Source organism: Haemaphysalis longicornis, unplaced genomic scaffold (genome assembly GCF_048455015.1).
Source record: "Haemaphysalis longicornis isolate Haplotype H1 unplaced genomic scaffold, Haemaphysalis longicornis Haplotype H1 scaffold_1, whole genome shotgun sequence".
Classification (NCBI taxonomy): Eukaryota; Metazoa; Arthropoda; class Arachnida; order Ixodida; family Ixodidae; genus Haemaphysalis; species Haemaphysalis longicornis.
Genome location: NW_027526203.1, coordinates 266,765,207 through 266,784,096, shown reverse-complemented (window position 1 = coordinate 266,784,096; position 18,890 = coordinate 266,765,207). Strand labels below are relative to the sequence as shown.

The 18,890-nt window shown below is 45.3% G+C and overlaps 1 protein-coding gene across 1 annotated transcript; it reads right to left on the bottom strand.

Moving 5' to 3' along the window:
- Positions 1-288: 288 nt before the first annotated feature.
- On the bottom strand, positions 289-17,525 carry Pfdn1 (prefoldin subunit 1). Its single transcript, XM_077677088.1, has 4 exons — positions 17,371-17,525; positions 17,017-17,183; positions 11,265-11,349; positions 289-635 (listed from the first exon to the last, which is right to left on the bottom strand). Exons 1-4 carry the CDS (start codon positions 17,404-17,406, stop codon positions 549-551), a joined length of 375 nt encoding a protein of 124 aa, XP_077533214.1. The 5' UTR covers positions 17,407-17,525; the 3' UTR covers positions 289-548.
- Between the last annotated feature and the right edge of the window lie 1,365 nt (positions 17,526-18,890).

Genomic DNA, 18,890 nt, shown 5'->3' with positions numbered 1-18,890 from the left:
ATTTATTGCTCATAGGCCAAAATACTAAAATATTTAGCACAGATGATATAGGGTACAAACTGCAATCAGCAGCTTTTGCAGAACGATTTAGAGCCCCAACAGTTTAATGCCTCCATCTTGCATTTGAAATCAAATGCAATGAGATAAGACTGAGCCCACTGAAGTTTGACATTACTCCTTTATTTTCTAAAAAGGCAACAACTTTCACACCAGCATACAAGTGATGAATGTAAAGTTTCTTGGCTAAATTGCAGACATGGCCACAGGATCCTCCATGTGTTCTTCCCAACAAATCATGTTCCAGAGTTAAAATGCTGTTTCACATGAAAACCGTGTACAAAAACCCGAAATGAGCAGGATGCTCTAAAAACATAGGCTACATCAGTCTGCGACTAGCCTCATACTCGCATGGACGACTGCTCCAAGCAACCTGCTGCATCGTCTTCAGCACTCCCGGTTCACACAAGTCCAGATGTGGCGACACACACTTGGTGCCGTATAAATTAAGAACTAGATGCAACGTGTTAAGTACATAACTCAGTTTCACATCAGTGTGTGCTCTGCTTCTGGACGATCATCTCCCTAAGGTTGTCTTCGGATTCCTTCAGGCTCTTCTCCAGGTACGTCTTGTTGCTCTGAAACCAGTCAGCAACGACCACAATTTTGTGAATTCTCTTTGAAGTGCGCTTAGTTAGACAGTAATCACACTTAACCAAACAATATTATAACTCCAAAATGGAATTCTCTTGTTGAGAGACATCACACAACATGTGCCATGGCATACTCTCTCGTTTAACTGTTTCCATACCGCACCTATGTAACTGATGATCAATTTTGATACCATAAACCACCGCATTTGAGTTGCTTAAAAGTCTTTAAAGCCATCTAGGGGTTACCTCAGCAAATGTTCTTCCAGCACGAGTCTTGTTTTCATTTGTAGACTGAAACTGGAACAACATAAATATGCTGCTAACCGAAGCGAAAAAGCGAAATGCGGAGTGGACACCATTCACAAGCTCACTGCCTATAATTACGGCCCATCAACCCTTGGTTTTTGTGATTAAAAAATCAACAACGAATTGGAAGGCTACATTCAATTGTTGGATTTTAGTTTTGAATGTGGTATCAAGTCATATTCGCTGAACACATCAACAGCTTTCCGTCAGTAAAGTTACTTTTTGGCTCTGAGCAGTTCTGTGGCCATCGCAAACATTTCTGGATGTGTGCTGCTGGTCATAAATACTATTAGTATGACAGTTTTAAACAAGTTTAAACACTTCCAGTTTCCTTCCCGCAATGAAAGCTTTATGTTTTGCACTACTACCGTAAAATACCAAGCGTGCGCCCTCCTCCCATTACAAGCTTTGTATTTTCCCCACCGACCAATCAAGCGTCCCCTTCTCTGGCATATTTTGTTTCATTCCCTGGTACAATGATTTTTTTTTGTACCATTACATATTCCAATGAAAAACACGTGGAGGCTGCACGCAAAAAACAGAACGCAGCAATCGGTCACTTTCGCTTTGACTAGATTGTATTTGGACTGTTGAGACGTTTCATTATTGTTGGCCATGCATTCTCACATGGTGCAAAAGAAAGTTGAGATAATGGACTCTCACCAGATGGATGAAAACAGCATCCACTTAACCTCACACACTTTGCCAGAGCCAGCATAGTTCTGCCTGTCAACACCGTCTGTGCCTGGCGCAGCTTCACGGCTACTTTAGCAGCTTGTGCCTCCGGCCAAAGCTACTGGTATTCATTATTTTGAAAGCGCCGCTTGGAAAAACTCCAACAAGACCCTTCATGAGCCTTTCTATACTGGGTGAAGACAAAATTCTGCTCGAGAGTGCAGAAAAATGTGCACTGTTGCTATCACGGGGTCCCGTGCTTAGTCAATCCATTTTGTTTTACAAAACGTTTGCATCACTGCTTCTCGGAACGGCTGGATGACATCTGAGCAGTGCCTAGAGTGGCTAGGGAGACTATGGAGTTCAAATGCTGACCACATGCGACGGCTGTTGGCACTGGACCAGCCGCAATCCACAAAACGCAAGTATAAAATAAGAGGAGAGACCGAGGGCCACAACGTCCCGGTGATGCGATTGTGGTTCTATTTACAAGATGGCAGATTGAGAAAGACGAAGCAGCTCGAGGGAGAGCTGCTCACGAGTAATGACGGGCATCGATGACGATAATTGAATCGGTGCCGCAATGATGATTATAAGATTTAACAGCAAGCATTAAAGGACACCGTCCAGGAATGCCACACAATATGTTCCACACGCCAGCCGTTATCTCTCTCGTGTCGATTCGGGTGCAGCGTGTCGTACCAGGCTCTGAAAAGTGAGCCCACGCAAGCACTGGCACCTCTCCTTTTTGTTACTCTTTGTCTAATACATTTCGCTTTTGAAAATAGGATGGGCATAAACCAGAAAAAAATATATATACATGAAACCCCTCCATCCTGTTTACAAGAAAGGTATTGTCCAGCAGGGTATCCAGGCGTGAACCCCTCCTTCAGACCTCAAGCTTTCACTATTCCTTCTTTTTTTTCCTGGGGAAAAAAGATGTGTACACATGAAACAAAAAGTGGCAGAGAAGTTAAAAAGAAAATCTCTCTGCCTGCAATAACTGGGTTGGTCCAAAGCCTGCTCTTGTTCGAGCAATGACCCGAGATCTCCCCTTTATACCATTCCCTTTTTTCTTCTAACTTCTAAAAACAAAACACAAGTACAACAGGAAAATCTGGAAGATGCTTCAGCTTCGCCTTAAATTTAGGGACACTGAAGTGAATTTGTCAAGCTCCTGTTTTTGCTTCCACTGTGTAGAGTGGCTTTTCATCGTTTATCCAGGCAATAAGGTGGTATTTATTTTATAAGGCCTGAAAGAAGAAATACTACCATGCGCACTTGGCGGCGGCCACACCAACTAACAGCAGTGATGTCAATACAAGGTGCTACGTGATTGGACGATGTCCTAAATTCGAATTCAAACCAGTTTCGGTTTCAGTTCTGTGAAACAACGTGCTTGGAATCTGACGTTATCACTGGATGGGCATTCTCGATATCTCAGTAATCGGCATACCGCGCTTCTGCCTTGCTGTCGGCTGTAAAATGAGTCAGATAAGCCTACCAGCACGGCTTGGAATCTTAAAGGAGTACTGACACGAAATTTTTATGTTACGTTTTTTTCGCTGCTATGCGTGCCTACCAGCCCACTAATCATAGAATGACAGATTAGACGGTCGAGCGCAGCGTAAACATTCATTTACGGCGTCGTTTATTCGTGCCAGTTTCGGTTTCGACTGAAAAACGCTGAGCGGCCGCCATGACAGCATGTATAACATGACGTCACCATTCTTGCCGTATCGCTGCCTCTCTGGAAGCGCGCGCGAGCGAGCGCACGCGCGCGCCCAGACCGGCCGAGGTTTTCGCCGTCCCCACAGGGCCGGGCAGCATGACGTCAGTCCCAAAACCATGACGTGTACACACGCCCGAGCAGCGCGCGCCAACCACAGCCAGCGCGTCGGCTTCGTCACGGGAGCCCCGACGTCGGCAGTTTGGGGCACGTAGCAGATGATGTCACGTCGGCCCGCTCTGGGCTTTCTCGTGCGGGCGAAGATTAAAATGGATTTTAAATATGTTTCGCTGAACGGTTGCTGTTGAAACTTGCTGGGAGATATTTCCTGATAAAAAGGAAGCGTTTTACATAGTTATCTCAGCCTTGAAATTTCGTGTCAGTACTCCTTTAACAATCACTAGCCCAGGCCTACACAGTGGATGACCGCCCTCTGCATCACTGCAGATGCTCAAATGCGATGCGCTTTTCCCCCATCTTTGGAGCTTGCCTGGCTCATGCCTGGCTCATGCCTGGCTCGTGCCTGTATCGTAAGAGGCGTGTTCGCACCAGGCCAAGGGTCGACTTATTCGGGACTGTGCCCGCATGCAGTTGGTGCTTATGGCAATACCATGCCAACGAGAACTTGCCAGCGCATCCGTGTCAGTATTCACGTATTCTGCGAACTCACTCGAGGAGCAGTGAACATTACAGCAAAAAAATGGTGAATTCAGTATAGAAAACATTGCCCAAAAACACGTAATTCAATTAAAAGAGAAAAAAAACATGCACTATCGGGGACTCGAACTCGCAAACAATATACCTAGCGCTCCAGACCATAATCCAGCAATGCTACGGGTGGAAATATAAAGTATATAATGTATAGCCAGTTTAAATTTTTATTTAGTTTTACCATTTCAAGCAGCTTAGATGACTATATCTTGTATAGCACTCGTGCAGTAAGCGTCTTCCAAATTCCCATAATATCTCATGGCTAGCGACTGCATTCCTTAAAAAAGCTTTCGCAGAAGTTGGTCGTGCTGCTGATTGCTGTGCTAGTTCACCCAGCACAAAAAGTGCTTTCTGCACCCTGGTTTTACGCCGCACTCGTAGAAGACAACTGAGACAAGTGCCCCACAGTGGAAGACAGCACTGCATCCATCGCCCACATGCTCCCTACTGGCGGCAAAGTCAGCATAGCAGTGCCACTCAGTAGAATTTGTTATCGATGGAAAATTTCCACTCCTCCATCATTCGTCCTGACCCAGCAACCGGTGCTGGCTTTTCTGCTCTACGAGCTCCTAACGCTTTCGTGTCAAAATGCTCAAAAATAATCAAAAGGCACTGCTCTCCTTCCTGTAGGTGCACTTCTGTGCTGCATGTTGAAACCTGCCCAATGACACCAGAGCAAACTTTTCCAAAATTCTTCACTAGCCATCATGTTGTCTCCACAGCTAGGCCAACTCCAACTTTCTTTTCTTACTCTCAAGTCACTCATGCTGACTTAAATGTACTCTACTTTTATCGCAAGTAAATGATGAGCAATGACTCCAGGGCCACAAAGCGACAAGGGTTGTCAATAAGCCCAAGTTAAGACAGTTTTTATATGTGCGTATACATGCCGCTGATTAAACTCTTTTCATATTTCAAAGAAGGTCCAAACATGTGCACTGTGTTTTGTTTGCGTCCACACATATTAGTGCCTTTCTGTGGCATGTGCACAAATGCATACAGCAAAATGCATGGCTAAGCAATTGATGCATGATCATATATCGTGTCTATGCTGTCATAGTCAGGGAGGCAGGAAGGGAGGAATAGAATGGAATGTAAAGGGCCGGCTGGCACTCAGTTTCGTATCGGCAGCTTTGGCCGTAGTAGTCTTCCATATTTTTCTCTAAGCAAGGGGGGGGGGGGGAAGGGGGGGGGTGTCACGCTGTAAAAACACAGAAGTCTCTTGATATTACAAGACTCTTAATTCGCAGAAATGAAAAATGTGTTTTTGGCCGTAGCTAGCCTGGTGACGCTGCTTTGTATCATCGTTCGCACTTTCAGATGGCAATGTGGGCAGCAGTGTGCACATCCATGCGATGGGACTTGTATGGCTTTGAGCCCAAATTGTACACATTTGTGTACAGTTCAGCGCAAAAATAGACAGGGACTAGAAAGGCACAACACAAGCGCCCTTGCGTTGTGTCTTTTCAGGTCCATGTCTATTTCTGCGCTGAACTGTACATAATGGAATACCAACTAGGTAAGTCAATTACGTTACTGTACACATTTAATTTGTCTTGAGGATACGGTTGTAACCTCCAAAAAAAAAAAACATTTTTAAACCCACTTTTTTCCAACTCAAATTTGGCTGTATCAGTTTTAAGAACACTTTGCAAAAATGTTAATTTTCAATTAAAATCTAGTTCAGGCTATAATGTAGCCATTGGTTTGGCGTTCGCGTAAATGAGCCGAAAAATCCTCACGCAGTCGTTGCCCCGAATGACAACTCTTTCAGGCAGCCGTAACCTATCACATCCGAGGTTCGGATCTAATCCATTAAAGGGGAATTTAATGACTGACCGACTGATGTGCCCTTGCTGCCAGTATGCTATGAAGAAATTTTTGCTTGTGTCATTGGTTCGGTATGAACATGTCAAACAAATATACCCTTCTATTCCCCTTCTATACCCTTCTATACCTTCTATATACCCTTCTATACCCTTCTATATACCCTTCTAAATATACCCCATTCATGTTTCTTTCATACGAAGTTTTGAATATACAGTACCATCTCGCTAGATAAATAAAATTGTGCAAAAGCTACATATTGCTGAGGAAATTATTTCAAATAATGCACAACACAGACTTACAACTATAGAAGCCATGCCCTCTGCCAGCAAAGAGCTTGCAACCCAGTTCAGGCATGCAGAAAGGCCTCCTATATATCAAACTGATGACACACAAATGGCCACCGTGCTTAGCGAAAACGACACTGGAATGTTTATTAACTGCAAGGACATCCGTGAGGAGATCAAAGTTCAGTGCATTCTAAATCGAGGGCACCCCTTTCAATTATGAGTTCAAAGAAGGCTTCGGTGCCAAAAGACGGCAAAAGGAGCAAGTTCCAGCACCACTGACTGCAGCGCTGTACTACTGGCTTGCATTTTCAGAACTTCGCAAAGGAGTATTCTGTAACACATGCATCCTTTTTCCCCACCAAAAGGGAACTGATTTGATTGATTGTGGGGTTTAACGCGCCGACGCAACGCAGGCGATGAGGCGCGCCGTAGTGGAGGGCTCCGGATTAATTTTGACCACCTGGGGATCTTTATCGTGCGCCGAAATCTCGTACACACGGGCGTTTTTGCTTTTCGCCTCCATCAGAAAAGTGGCCGCCGCGGCCGGGAATCGAACCCGCGACCTCGTGCTCAGCACAAAAGGGAACTGGAAAAGTTTCCAAGGATTTGCAAGGGCCTTGTGACAGCCCCATTTATGAAATGGAAAAATGCTATAGAAACTTTTGACGATCACTGTGTAGCTGAATACAGCGAAGAGCAATTGTTGACACCCAACTTTTCCTCGATGTTATGAGGGGCAAGGTGGACAGCATACACATGCGGCTAAGCAAGCAGTCAGTGAAAAGCACACCGGTAACAAAGCAAAGCTGCATGTAATTGCAGAAACTGGCATACTGAGTGGCCGACCAAGACCTTGCCCTCAGGGGAAATGAGGATTCTGGGCACTTCAAGCCGAAGGAACCAGGCAAAAACGACGGCAATTTTAGGAGGATGTTAATTTGCTAGCAAACAAATGGAGGTTATGGCATTTTGGCTAAATACCCACTGCTGGATGCAATGACCTCTATACAAGCCCTTCCATATGGAACGAAGTTATTTCAATAATAGAAAATCTTACTCCAGATGGAACAGTGACAGCAGATTTTTGCTGCGCTCGCTGATGCAACATTAGTGGATGACACAGCTACACTGGCAAGATGGAGCAATTCTCCTTGTGTGTGCGATAAATCGAGCCTGGCAGCATGACGACTTGAGAAGACTTACTTTGTAGCTGTCGAAGATGCCACAGCCTCAAGCTTAGCTTGCACACTCCCAGATGAGTTTTTTAGACTCAGACTGGGCTCTGCGCTTGTGTGCAGCAAAGGATGTGATGGTGCGGCAGTACTGAGCGGGGCATTGCACGGCATGCAGGCCCCCATTCACAACGAGTGTCCGAATGCCCTGTATGCATGTGTGTCCAGAGGGAGGGGGGCCTACTTCTCCCCTTGGACTTTCAGACTTTTTTTAGTTTGACCACACCGCTAAAAAATTGCCCCCCCCCCCCCCCCCCTTCCAGAAAACTTCTGTGGATGTCCATGCCTGTATGCACACTGCTCTTTGCACTCCCTCTGTGCATAAGTGATGCTTAGGCTGTTCCTAGATATTTTCTAACCTAGCATAAGCCCAAAGATTCAAAGGCACTATGAACAAAAGAGCTGTGGTGTTCCTGAAACGTCATTTTTACTTTTGACTTGGCCAGTGACCTGTGTTTCATCTTTTATAGGCCACCAGAACAAAGCCAGCATGCGCCCTTTTCTCTCACAACCATGAATTTGCACCGTTCCTAAAAAAATAGGTGCGACAGCATCTTCTGCTATGTTCCCTATCACCTAATGGCTGTCCAAAAGGCGGGCCACATTGAACACTCAGCGGTGGCAACACTGGTGGTTAACGCGACGACGCCATGATAAAGGAAGCATCGCACAGGAACGCCGTTGCCGTTACGCGTTTTGGCCAATCACTTCACCATTCTACAGCCCCATAAAGAGATATTTTTGATTATTTTGTAAGTACTGCTAGTGCTCTGGTAGCATTATAAGGCACGATGCCCATGCACTGCTGCGTACCTCTTTGCAAGCGGTACGTCTACGTGTAGTGATGCTGGGCGAAAGGTGCATACGATGCGCACCTTTAGCATCTCCCGTTTTAGTTTGGCAATCTCCCGGGCAATGCGACTTTTTTATACACTGTCTTGAGGGCTGCATTTCTTGTACCGGTCACAACTGCCACCGTTATTAGCGCCGGACATTTAGGCAGCAGAGTAGTTTCAGTGCAGGCGAATTTGAGCCTGCATTCGTGCTTCGTTCTGCTCGCGCTGATGGATGTTTCGACATCTGTGAACAGCAAATGCGCTCGTCTTTTCTTCTTTCTTTCTTTTTTTTTTTTGTTTGTTTTTTGGAGAACTGTTCTGTGGTACTGTTTCGCATGCGGATCATGACTTCCAAAGTTTTGACACAAACATTCAGGCAGGAGAGTTGTGTCGCAGCAGCCAAAAATTCGAGCCTGCAGGCGTGTTTTGCTCTGCTTGTTTTGACATGTCAATAGCAGTATATAGATCGGGAATTTGGTCTAGGACTTTACTTTTGTCCTTACATTATGCGAATTCCGTTCTCTCGTAGTGTTAACATACCATGCAGCGACCACGCTGTACTTGAACTGAATTAGAATCCAGCTTTTCTATAAATATCGAGGTAAGTACGAACCCCCTAACACAATGCACAAAATGTACTGCTTATGTGATACAGGTGGAAGATGCATCACATTTATAACTTGCATAACTGATGTCTATGTGCCCTATTACGAGTTTCCAACTGACATATAGACAAAAAAAAGGTGGATCGCAACAATCAAGAAAGACGAGGGACAATATTTTACTGTCTGAAAGGCAACGAAAGTTTGTTCGGAACATTTCGTGGAGACCAGAGCATTGTCTTTATGTATGCTTTCATCCTTTCCGCAAATAGTTTAGAAAGTTTAAACAGTCGCAAAGTGAGTGCTCAGCAAAGAATGGGCCCCTCGTAGTCCATTCATAGCAGCCAGCCATCGAATAGCAGCCAGCAGCCAGCAGCAAGCCATCGAAGGGCGCATCGAATAAACATAACTAGAACTCGACGACAAAACAAATAGGCAGCGGTAAGGCTATTCATTCTTAGTAACAAATCCTGCATTCGTTTGGTGGTGTTTGTCATCCCAGACGACGGTATTCCACGCCAAAATTACAGGTCCCGTAAGGTCTGTCAGTTGACCACCTCATCGAATGAAAGTTGCTCTTCAAATAAAGGAAGAGCAGAAAGGTTATTTTCCCACCCAGTTATGGGAAAACAAATTTATGGGAAGCGCATGCTCATGTTGCCCCGAGGAAGAAGTCAGCTGCTCTGCATTTGGCCTTTTCGCTGTTTTCGTTTTTTTCATAATGGTCATGCACAGTGTTGCTGGAATGGCTTACTGCTCCTCCGCTAGCGCTCGGGCCATTTTGAAAAGCGTCTATTGATGCAAAAGCATAGGTTAACTCAGCAGCTCTTAAGGCCAAGAAAGGACACACAAAATGGTGGATGGCTCAAAGAACAAAAACACCTGTGGACAAATCATGCTTAGATTGATGCCAATTTTCGGAGAAGCTTTTGCAAAGAAAGTAAAGTGATTCAACTGAAAAGAAGATAGGGAAAATTTGGGCCAGGTGGGTATCAAGCCCAAGGCCTTCGGAATACGAGACGAGCACACATCCTTAACACTACCGGAGCTCACTGATATTAGCCGACTAAATATGGACCCCGTGGCTGCGCTGAGGTGCTTCAATCTATTGAAGCTTACATGAGTAGTTTGATCCTCCTAACTGCAGAAGTACCAATTAGGCTAATAGTAAAGTGCGTTCCCTCTAAATGTCCCCTTTGCTTGGCGATGTGAATGCAGGTATATCCCAAGCCATGGTAACAGAACTAAGACGAAAAAGCCACTAACAGAAATGATGATGGTAACGATGAAAGGGCACATCCGACAATAAATTGGACACTAATGCCTGACAATCAGGACAAGTTTGGCAACTGGACACTCATGCTCTCGCATTCACCACATTATAAAGAGTGCTTATCCGCTTTTGTAAAATTTTTTTCACAATTTCAGAAGCACTTGTGTTTCGCAACACTTAACACAAACCACCTGGGGCGGTTTCGTGCCAAGTTTTATCCCTGGTTTTAAAATACAGAATAAAGCCAAACAGCCACATTCCGAGGCTTCCCTTCTAGAATGGTGCAAACTGTCCCTTTGCTTCTCCTATGCCACCATGCAATTTTAAGCCACTGAAAGCAGCCAAGGCATCTACACTGGCCATGTTAGACGTAGCATTTTGGGAGGTATTCTGCAAGCGCTTTCATTAGCAATGCTGGTTACAATCTTGAGTGACACTTTATTATGTCACTCGACACACGTGACTTTTCACGTGTGCAGCCCTAGTGTGCCGAGTGGTACTTACAGAGCCAAGGGAATCTAGACTAGGTGCAAACTTTGGACACTATCGGTAATTTTACACTCAAGGCTTAAACCCCCAAGAAGATGGCAGACAAAACCAATGCACAAGAAAACAACCCCCAAGAGAATAAAACATACACTGTCATGGATGTTATAACCGGTAAACTTTCAGTGCTTCATGCTGCAAAGTATTGCCAGAAGGAACACTAATAAAAAATATTTTGATGACACACTATATACTGAAGATATTCAGCCAAGATTTGTAAAATCACAATGCAAGCCCAAAGTTGTACATTTTATGGAGAGTTTGGAAGATTTGGCAAGTATGATTTGCATGTATATAAGACATTTGACATGGGAGAGGGTACTTATGCCCGACACTCATCCACTACAACACATTTCGAAAGCATTCGATACAGGTTCCAACACCCACTAATTGGTGAAAGGTTATCACGCCATATGAAACTCAAACATGTGATAAACACAAACGGTTAAGAAGTTAAAATAAAAAAAATACAAAACAGCTAACCAAGACATTGCAGTACAGTTTAGTACAAGTTTTCTTTAGTCCATACATTCCTAGCTATTTTTCTGTCTGCTTTGTGACTGAAAAGTCAGCTTCCCAATACTTACCTCAAGACTCTTGATTTTTTCATTGCAGGTCTTGATCTTTTCATCCAAAGTCTTCATAATGTCCTCAGAATCAGTGGCAATGAACCTGCAGTAAACAATGCACCAAGTCTAGCATTACAGTCAAAATTTAACCGGTCAGTGCAAGCAACCATGCAAAAATGTTTGTTTTGTTATGCTATAAGGACTACGTTTTTATAACATTACTTAGCAATGGCCCGCAAAGTTTTCTGAGATTTTTATTCTTTAATGGGGGTCGAGCTATCTAGCACCAAGGTGGAGCATTTTTGGCATGTGGGGGCTAGTGCCAGAAAGAAGAAAAAAAATACCTGAGGATTCCTCACTCTACTTTCCAAACGGGCCCCGGCAAATATAACACAGTTTTTCTTTACATCACATTTATTTAAAATTCAAGCGTGTGCAAGGTCCAGCGCTTCATGACTGCACAGTTTTGCAAGACTATGCGACTATTTTAGTCTCTCACAGAAATGTGTGCACCACTGGGTGTGCTTATTCATTGATGCCTAGCATCCTTTGATGGTCAGTGAAATAAAATGTTGCACTTATGCCTACTTTGTCCAGCTTTGTTGCTTGGCCTCAGCACATTTGCTTTCACTCAAGCGCCTCTTCTAGTGAGCAAAACCCTTCATTGGGGTGAATCATCCATAATGATTTCCTTTGACACCTGCAGCCGACTATGGCGCGCTGCCCACGCTAGCCCGTGCACCCTCCTTGTGGTCATGTGATGTTTAACCACAGACAGCATCGTGATCCCTCAGACTGAAGACACTATAACTGGCTGTCGCCAGCAAAAATTGACAGGGCTTGCATCCTCTAGAGACATGGCTACACAATGCTGGGGGCATCACAACAATGCATTTATAATATCTTAGGGCAAAACTTAGGCGTACACATACATACATACAGTAATCCCTCATTATAACGAAATCGCTTTACTCGAAATATCACCTTATTCAAAATATTGTCTGGTCCCAACCCAAGCGCATGTATTTTAGGCCGCATTACTTGAAGCACACGAAGAGCTGGACCCGCTTAGAACAAAGTGGGGAGCGGAGGCGTCACCGAATGGTGGCGACCCAGCGGCGAGTCAGGCTGTCAACATGGCAGGTCAGCGCAAGCTGGTGTTTCCCCAACGAGTTTCTCGAGCCGGTCATGCTCGATTTGCGCCATCCGACTTAAGACAAACGATCCAAATATGTAGTAGGGTGATTGAATTTTGTTCCTCGACATTCGTCGATGGCGTGGACGCGATGGTGTGCGAAGACTGACACTCAAAGCGTAGAATTAGAAAGGTTGCCGAAAGCGGGGCACCAAAAAACTCGTTTTGCAAACTTCACGGCTGCACACCTCGAGAAAAAATTGTCCAGTAATCATGCAAAGCCCCTAGTGCAAAACCGGTCGGTTTTCATGATTGTCCTGGGTACCCAAAATGAACGGTTAATTGTTTTTTGAGATCAACAAACACAACCTCAGATTCAAGCCATGGAATTTGCGGCGCTTTCCAGCGCGAAACTCTCGTACCATTCCGTGATGCCCCTGCCCCCCCCCCCCCTATAAAAGTGGCCACTGCCTTCCCCTCCTCATTCGCTCTGAAGTCTGCGAGGCCCCTGCTTGGTCAAATGTAGAGGGAGTTGCTCGCGCCCGGCAACAACATGAAACAGCCGAAGCTCACTGCCTTTTTTGCTCCTGAATAAAGTTTTGCTTCACTGAATACATTGTGTTTTGATTCCTCACAGTTGTGGCGCAATTAAAAGCTCAAGTACCTTAGTTTTCTCTAGTGGTCGCATAATTCAAAATACCGCTTATAACGAAATTTTTTTGCCGTCCCACTGACTTCGTTATAACGAGGGATTACTGTATCTATAGGGGGGGCTCAAAAATAATGGAATTTTTCCACAAAGGCTGACATTTGTCACGTGCACGTACTACCCTTTCCCCCTACCTCACTTGGCCAAGTCGCATCAGTCGAAAAGGTCCGTTTGATCAGTGCATTATTTTTTTTTTTTTTTGGCTCCTGTCCCAATCCACACTGATTTTATGATGGCGAAGGACATAAAAGACCACTTGTGCATAACATTCAGTTTTCTTTTGGCCAGAACAGCCGCAGAAACTGTAACACTTAAAGAGGCTTTCAAAGAATCCTTGAGCCGGGCATTGATTAGCAGTAGGTTTTCCGAGTTCAGATGTCACAACACGTCATATAAAGACCAACCACCACCAGGGCATCTCTCAGGCAGAACTGATGGAAATGTCTTAAATCTCCGCAACAAGATAACCTTTCATCAGTGCCAAATAAAAAAACTGGAAGCAACTTCCTTCTCATGCATTTATTCATCAAAACGCACTACCTCACCAGATTATGAATGTCCTGTAACAACAAAAAGGAAATGTTGGAAGGCACAAGTCAGGACAGTGAGAAGGCCAAATCATCGGGCCCAAGCATCATCCCAGTCAATCATTTAAAAAATTCAGCAGCCAGCAGCATCGTCCTAACGAAATAAAATTACTCTCAGTGCATGCAGTAAAGGAAACTCTCAGGCAAAAAGTTCTCTTTAGGAGCAGATGGCAAGAATCGCACTTAAGTACCAGACTCCTCCCAAAACTAAACCCACCCCTTATGTGTGCAATCTTTGTTGCTTTCATTTTGAGGAATTGTCTTATGACCAGAATCATTTGCACTGCTGGTTTATAAATCTGTATAAGTGGAAAACAACTTTATTTTTAGATATGGTGAACTACTGGAGCCTGCTGCTGCAATGTTGAGCAGTGATGCCTGGCAGGAGCTCAGTCAAACAAACTCTGTTGTCAGCTGATGAAACTGTAAAAGTTGAAGCCTTTTTTTTTTATGCACAATTATTTTTCCCTCGTCTGAGGGTTTGGCCTGCCTTTAGATTGGACGCCTGCTCAGTGAAGCAGCACTGTACTGGCGGCCGCAAAATAAAACGGACCATGCGAGCGGAGTGCAAGAACTATCAAAGCAACACCTCCCAGCCCAGCACCTGCTGTCAAGATAACTGAGTGAACATGCTGGCATGGGCGCCGGCAGGGGGTGCAAAAGGTGTACTTGCCCCCCCCCCCCCGCCCCTTCCTCAAGCCACTCCAGAACAATTAGCCCACCCCCTCACTCTTTCCCTTTTCCCCCCCAATACAATGGGTTTGTCCCCCTCAAGACTAAATCCTGCCAACACCCATGCATGCGGGTGCTTTGGTAGTCAGTGCATATCAATTTTGTACATTTCTGCCGCAATGCTTCGTTTGTCTCGAAAGCAGCACCCAGCGGCAGTTTTCACGGCCAGACGAGAGAGCGGCACGATTCATGGCAGTGTGCGGCATGCGCTGAAGCTGTAGTACTGCAGAGCTCCAAGACAACCATGCTTGCCAAGCGCTCTTTTAATCGGTAAGCATTCTTTGCCCAGTACTCCACACCACCAACTGTGTAACGCCCTGCATCTGCACAAAAATGCATAATTGGCAAAAGTTTAATGGGTATAATAATGTGACTAAATGTGCAACAATTGGCAAGGGAAGCCAACTTAGAATAATGAGAAATGGCGCAGTAATGCTTGATATCTGTCTCTTCCACTGCATACTAACTGGCAAACATTCAGTCATGCCTGAAGCTTTATCGTTGAGTTGCCCTATGCCAATCTACTGTAGAGCCAACAAAACGATAATAACCGAGCATCTACTGTAAAGCCAACAAAACGATAATAACCGATCATCTACTGTACAGCCAACAAAACGATAATAACCGAGCATCTACTGTACAGCCAACAAAACGATAATAACCGAGCATCTACTGTAAAGCCAACAAAACGATGATAACCGAACATCTACTGTACAGCCAACAAAACGATAATAACCGAGCATCTACTGTAAAGCCAACAAAACGATAATAACCGAGCTCCTGCCGGACATATTATCTTGAGGCTGCGCCCAAACTATTTAGCAGCCCATGCTGCAGGCTGCTGGCCGCTATAAAAGAATCGTGCAGCTCGCCCGGCGTGTGGCACAAGGGATTGCCAGATCTCTTATTCCTCAGAAACAAGGCGCTGCCGCCGCAATTAAGAAAACTGACATGCAGTGACTATATAGAGAAGGACTCGCATGTGCACACTCAACTATCTTGACCGCAGGCGCTGGACCCGAAGGTTGATTGATTGATTGTAGGGTTTAACGCGCCGACGCAACGCAGGCGATGAGGCGCGCCGTAGTGGAGGGCTCCGGATTAATTTTGACCACCTGGGGATCTTTATCGTGTGCCGAAATCTCGTACACACGGGCGTTTTTGCTTTTCGCCTCCATCAGAAAAGCGGCCGCCGTGGCCGGGAATCGAACCCGCGACCTCGTGCTCAGCAGCGCAACGCCTTAGCCACTGAGCCACCGCGGCGGGTTGGACCCGAAGGTGTTGCGCCGATAGTTTTCGCGCACCGCTCGCTTGGTCCGTTTTATTTTGTGGCTGCCTGTACATTTATCCAGTTGACCATTTTAGCACTGCTGCACAGCCAAGCAAGAAGCAAGAGGTGGACCTAACTCTTCGAATCTCACAAGGTCCATAATGCTTGTGGTACTACCTTGGCAATCTAGCAGTCATTATCGATAATAGTAGTGCATGCCTGCCGCAATGCCAATGCCAATGCACGGGCATTTAAAAGAGCAGCGTAAATTAAGCTCGGAGGTTACAGTTGGTTCTCCTTTCCCCTTCAAATACAAATGTGTATTTGTGCAGCTCAGTCTGTGAAACCTGTGCAAAAACAAAACAAATATATTTTACTAGATGCCCATCATGAACAGAAATTCGCGTTCTGCTTGGCTGCACACCAGTGCGGAAAGGTGCAACTAAAATATGCAGTGGTGCTCCATTGGGCAGGCCTTCAATGTAACAGGAGGCCATATTCTCACTGAGAAAGCCAAACACATGCAGAGCTTCTAGACCCGGCAGCTAGATAGTGAAGCCTGCAGTGCAGTATGTGCACTTCACTGTTTGCATTTCTTTGCTTTCCTGCACAAGGTACTAGAGTTCCACTTCTGCCTGCAAAACTCCTTGAACAGCCTCTGCACCCAGTGAATTGGCTTTGTTGTTGTGAGCCAATCCAATACCACCACTTTCTTTTGCATTGTGGAAGCTGGCACAGCAGCAGTTACGCGGTACACCAAAAGCCCATGTGCATGAACACAAGCTTAAAACAAGCTACTAAATGTCATTGGTTAAAGTTAACAAAAACACTTAAAAGCTACAAATCCGCGATAGTACAATTGAACTTTCCCTTCAAATTATTCTTTGATGAAATGGTACGTGTTCGCAAGACCCTGAAAAAATGATTTTACCTTTTGATCACCAAATACTCTGCATATAATAAAACCTGGTAAATTGTCGAGTCATATTTTAAGGGCCCACGTTTTTCTTTGTGAGTGAGATGGGCTTGGCCGGTGCCAAGTCCACACGTTATCAGAACCACCAAATCAGCAGTCTCATTTTCCCAGCCATTCCACTTTACAAGCATTCAACTAACCTAGAAGCAATTCCTCTGACCACCGCACCGGCGCCTCACTCACAGTACACCTCATGTTAGCTGCTTCATGTTAGTGCATCAGGCTGCCTGTGGTAGAATCCATTTCAGAAATGTATGTGCATAGGGTAGTACTCCACTCGAAATCCACTAAAGTGGGCACAGCGAGCATTCAGTTCACAAAAGCAGCGTTCCGAAAATATACGAAAGAAAGGTACACCTACATTCTTCCAACAGACTCGTACATTTTCGTGGATGGTGGGGCCTCCGACAGGACCTCGGCGGTGCAGTAGGCGTGCTTGACACCCTTCTTGAGGTTCTCGATCTGGACGTCGGCTAGCCGCAGACGCCGCGTTGTGTCGACCATCTTCATCTGCAGCTCTTGAAAAGCCTGCGAATGACACATGGTTGCGACACGCTCCATGTGCGCACACGATCATAGCCTTTTGTATGATCAACAGCAACCGACCACCGTTGAGTGGGCTTAGCTTCACGGCATGCTTACTGCGCTGTCATCGAGCTCAGCAACACTTCAGGCAGAGGCGCCAATTTACGAAAGAATGCACTTTTTTTCCCACCTTTTTCAGCTCCATGTCAACCGGCGTAGCAGCCATGGTAGTAACCTACGGAAAGTAAATGAATCACAGATATTGAACGATGAATGAACCAACAGGAGCCCGCTGCGATACGGTGGTGGCGCCGTGAACGACTGAGTTTTTCCAGAGCCGGAACCGGATGTTTCGCCGCTTTGGAAGCCGCCAAAATTAAATGACCTGTCTGACAAAATGTTTAACTAAAGAGAATGTGTGTCTCTTAGCTTCTTAGGTTGCAGCATAGCGTGTGCTTCGAGCACAATCTATCGCTAGGTATTATATGTAACATAACTGTGGTTGTTACATTTCTTGAAGAGAAACAATAAGTACACTACACTTTTCCTTTTGGTCTGCATAAGATACCGGGCTGGCGTCAGACAAATATCTTATTTTAAGCCTTAATTTCGGTGAAATAGGAGGGCATCGTTGCCCTAAGGTTTTAAAGAGCATTATTTACCGTTTTTATAGCAAGCTTTATCCAAAAACTTTACAGAAAACTGTATTTGTAAGCTAATATCAAATAAAAGGTAGTACCCGAACACAAATACTGAAGCAAAAATACAGTGGGACCAAGAGCAAGCTTTCAAAACGTCTAAAAAAAGAGCGCTAAAAACAAAACAGGACCAAATAGGACGGAGGAGGACACAGACGTGCTACTCACATCTTTCGCAACGTCACCGTCGGAGAAACGTAATAATCGGGGACGTACCAACTGGATTCTGCTGTAGCAACGACTTACATGTTTACGTCTGGCTCCACGACTGCTGCCCTCGCTTCTTTTATGCATTGTACGTCCGGAGCGATTCATAGTCGGAGACAGACCGGTACTGTGTATTTTCCTCTGAGCAGGGCTTCTGGTACCACCAGTATGGCGGCTAGAAGTGGAACGTGGTGTCAGCGCCCACGCGCCGCCGATGGTGGGGTGGTGGTGGGGGCCAGAAAAATGGCTCATACCCACTCAGGGAGGGGGATTGGACAAGGAAATGGCGCTTACCGAGAGAAACCATACTAGGTATTTATGCATATATACCGAAATGCATTAAAAGTAGGCGCCTAGGGGAACAAAAGTGAGGAAATGTGAACTGAAATAAAAAATTCATGGAAGCTTGCACTCACGCACAAAACTTGAATGGCGGAGCTGTTGTAGGTGAGCGTTGGCGGACACATAGTTAAGTTTCAGTATCATTGTGTTTATTTGCATAGCTGCGTTGCTAGCAATCGTCGTCATATGCATCGAAGAGGTCGTCGGCTTCTTCGCGGCGAGTGGTGGATTAGAGTGAACTAGAATTCTAGTTCACTCTAGGTGGATGCAAAGTCATCCTAAGCATTGTAGATTTCCACCAGCTTTTCGTCGTCGACTCGAGGCAGCGGTGGCGGGACCTGCAAGTCGTCTCGCGAAGGAGTGGAGCGCACTCGTAGCCTTGTCTCCAATTATCCATAATGTCTTCTAGAGAATGCGGCGGCCGCGGTGACCTCTCCCAAGCATGGTGTACGTCTTTTAGACG